Below are 999 nucleotides of genomic sequence, written 5' to 3'. Positions count from 1 at the left end.
GACATTTTTTCCCCTTAGAGCGTGCTGAGACAGTTATGTATGTATGTAATTCAGAGTTATAAATTCAAGTAGGCAGAATAGTAAGGCCAGTCGAAAGAGAAACAAAATAAAATCAAACATTGCTTTTATTACAATTTACCCAAGCTGTGTCCACAAAATCGTGCTTTCATTGTTGATACCCCAATGAAGAAACGTGTTTTAAAAGTGCACAGGTGTCTTATCGAATATTCTTGCTGTTCTATCGCATGAAAGCGGCCACATTTCATCATAAGTTTCTTCCAAGTGAGAGGATGTTTAATAAATAGTTTCACTTGGCCCTGACGCTTTTGAGAGAGGCATAAGGGAGGACACCTAAGACACGAGCTAGCAAAACAGCTGCTCTCGCGCCACTCCTCATCCTTCTCTCAAGACGATTCTCGTTTCCCGGACTCGGCCCTTGCGGGGTTTTTTTTCTTTTAGCTCAGGTCCTTTAGTTTAGCATTCAATTTTGCACCGCTCCTAAAAAAAAACTGTTTATACAGAGAAGTTTTCCAGAAACAAAAGATTCCATGTCATTTTGAAATCATAACTTTCCTCAGGTGAGCTTCTGCATACATGACATGTACGTCTGGGCTAGAAACACCATCCTCGGTGACCTGAATGGTCTGTGCTTCGGCGGCCGTGAGTTCGGCGCTGGCAGGACCGGAGGCAAGTTCAAAAAGCTGCCTGTCTCTCAGGAGAGAATCGACAAGTGGGGCGAATCGCTACGAGTTTCGGTAAGGTTTAAAGTGCCCTTGCATACTGTGGAAAGGCTGATACACAGACGGCTAGTAATAACAAGAATGACATATTCCACAAAAACAGATTAATGGTAACAGTCGCTTTAATGATGAACTGAAGTAAACGCATTGGTTATCATTAATAATTGATCGTAAGACATGTGATTGTTATTGATCCATAGATAATGTAGTTGTTCAAAAGTTAAGCTCCAGATCCACGTGCTCGTAACAGATGGAAATT

The 999-nt window shown here is 41.5% G+C and overlaps 1 protein-coding gene across 1 annotated transcript in view; it reads left to right on the top strand.

The window, feature by feature from the left end:
* LOC119592127 overlaps positions 1-999 on the top strand; it is a gene marked incomplete in the record, with an annotated part of 52,219 nt that overhangs the window by 43,619 nt on the left and 7,601 nt on the right. The window contains 1 exon segment of the mRNA XM_037940948.1: positions 579-755. Within this exon segment, the coding sequence (XP_037796876.1) occupies positions 600-755 (156 nt within the window).

This window comes from Penaeus monodon, chromosome 29 (assembly GCF_015228065.2).
Source record: "Penaeus monodon isolate SGIC_2016 chromosome 29, NSTDA_Pmon_1, whole genome shotgun sequence".
Lineage (NCBI taxonomy): Eukaryota > Metazoa > Arthropoda > Malacostraca > Decapoda > Penaeidae > Penaeus > Penaeus monodon.
The sequence above is the reverse complement of the archived record's forward strand: the minus strand, read 5'-3'. Positions and strand labels throughout refer to the sequence as shown.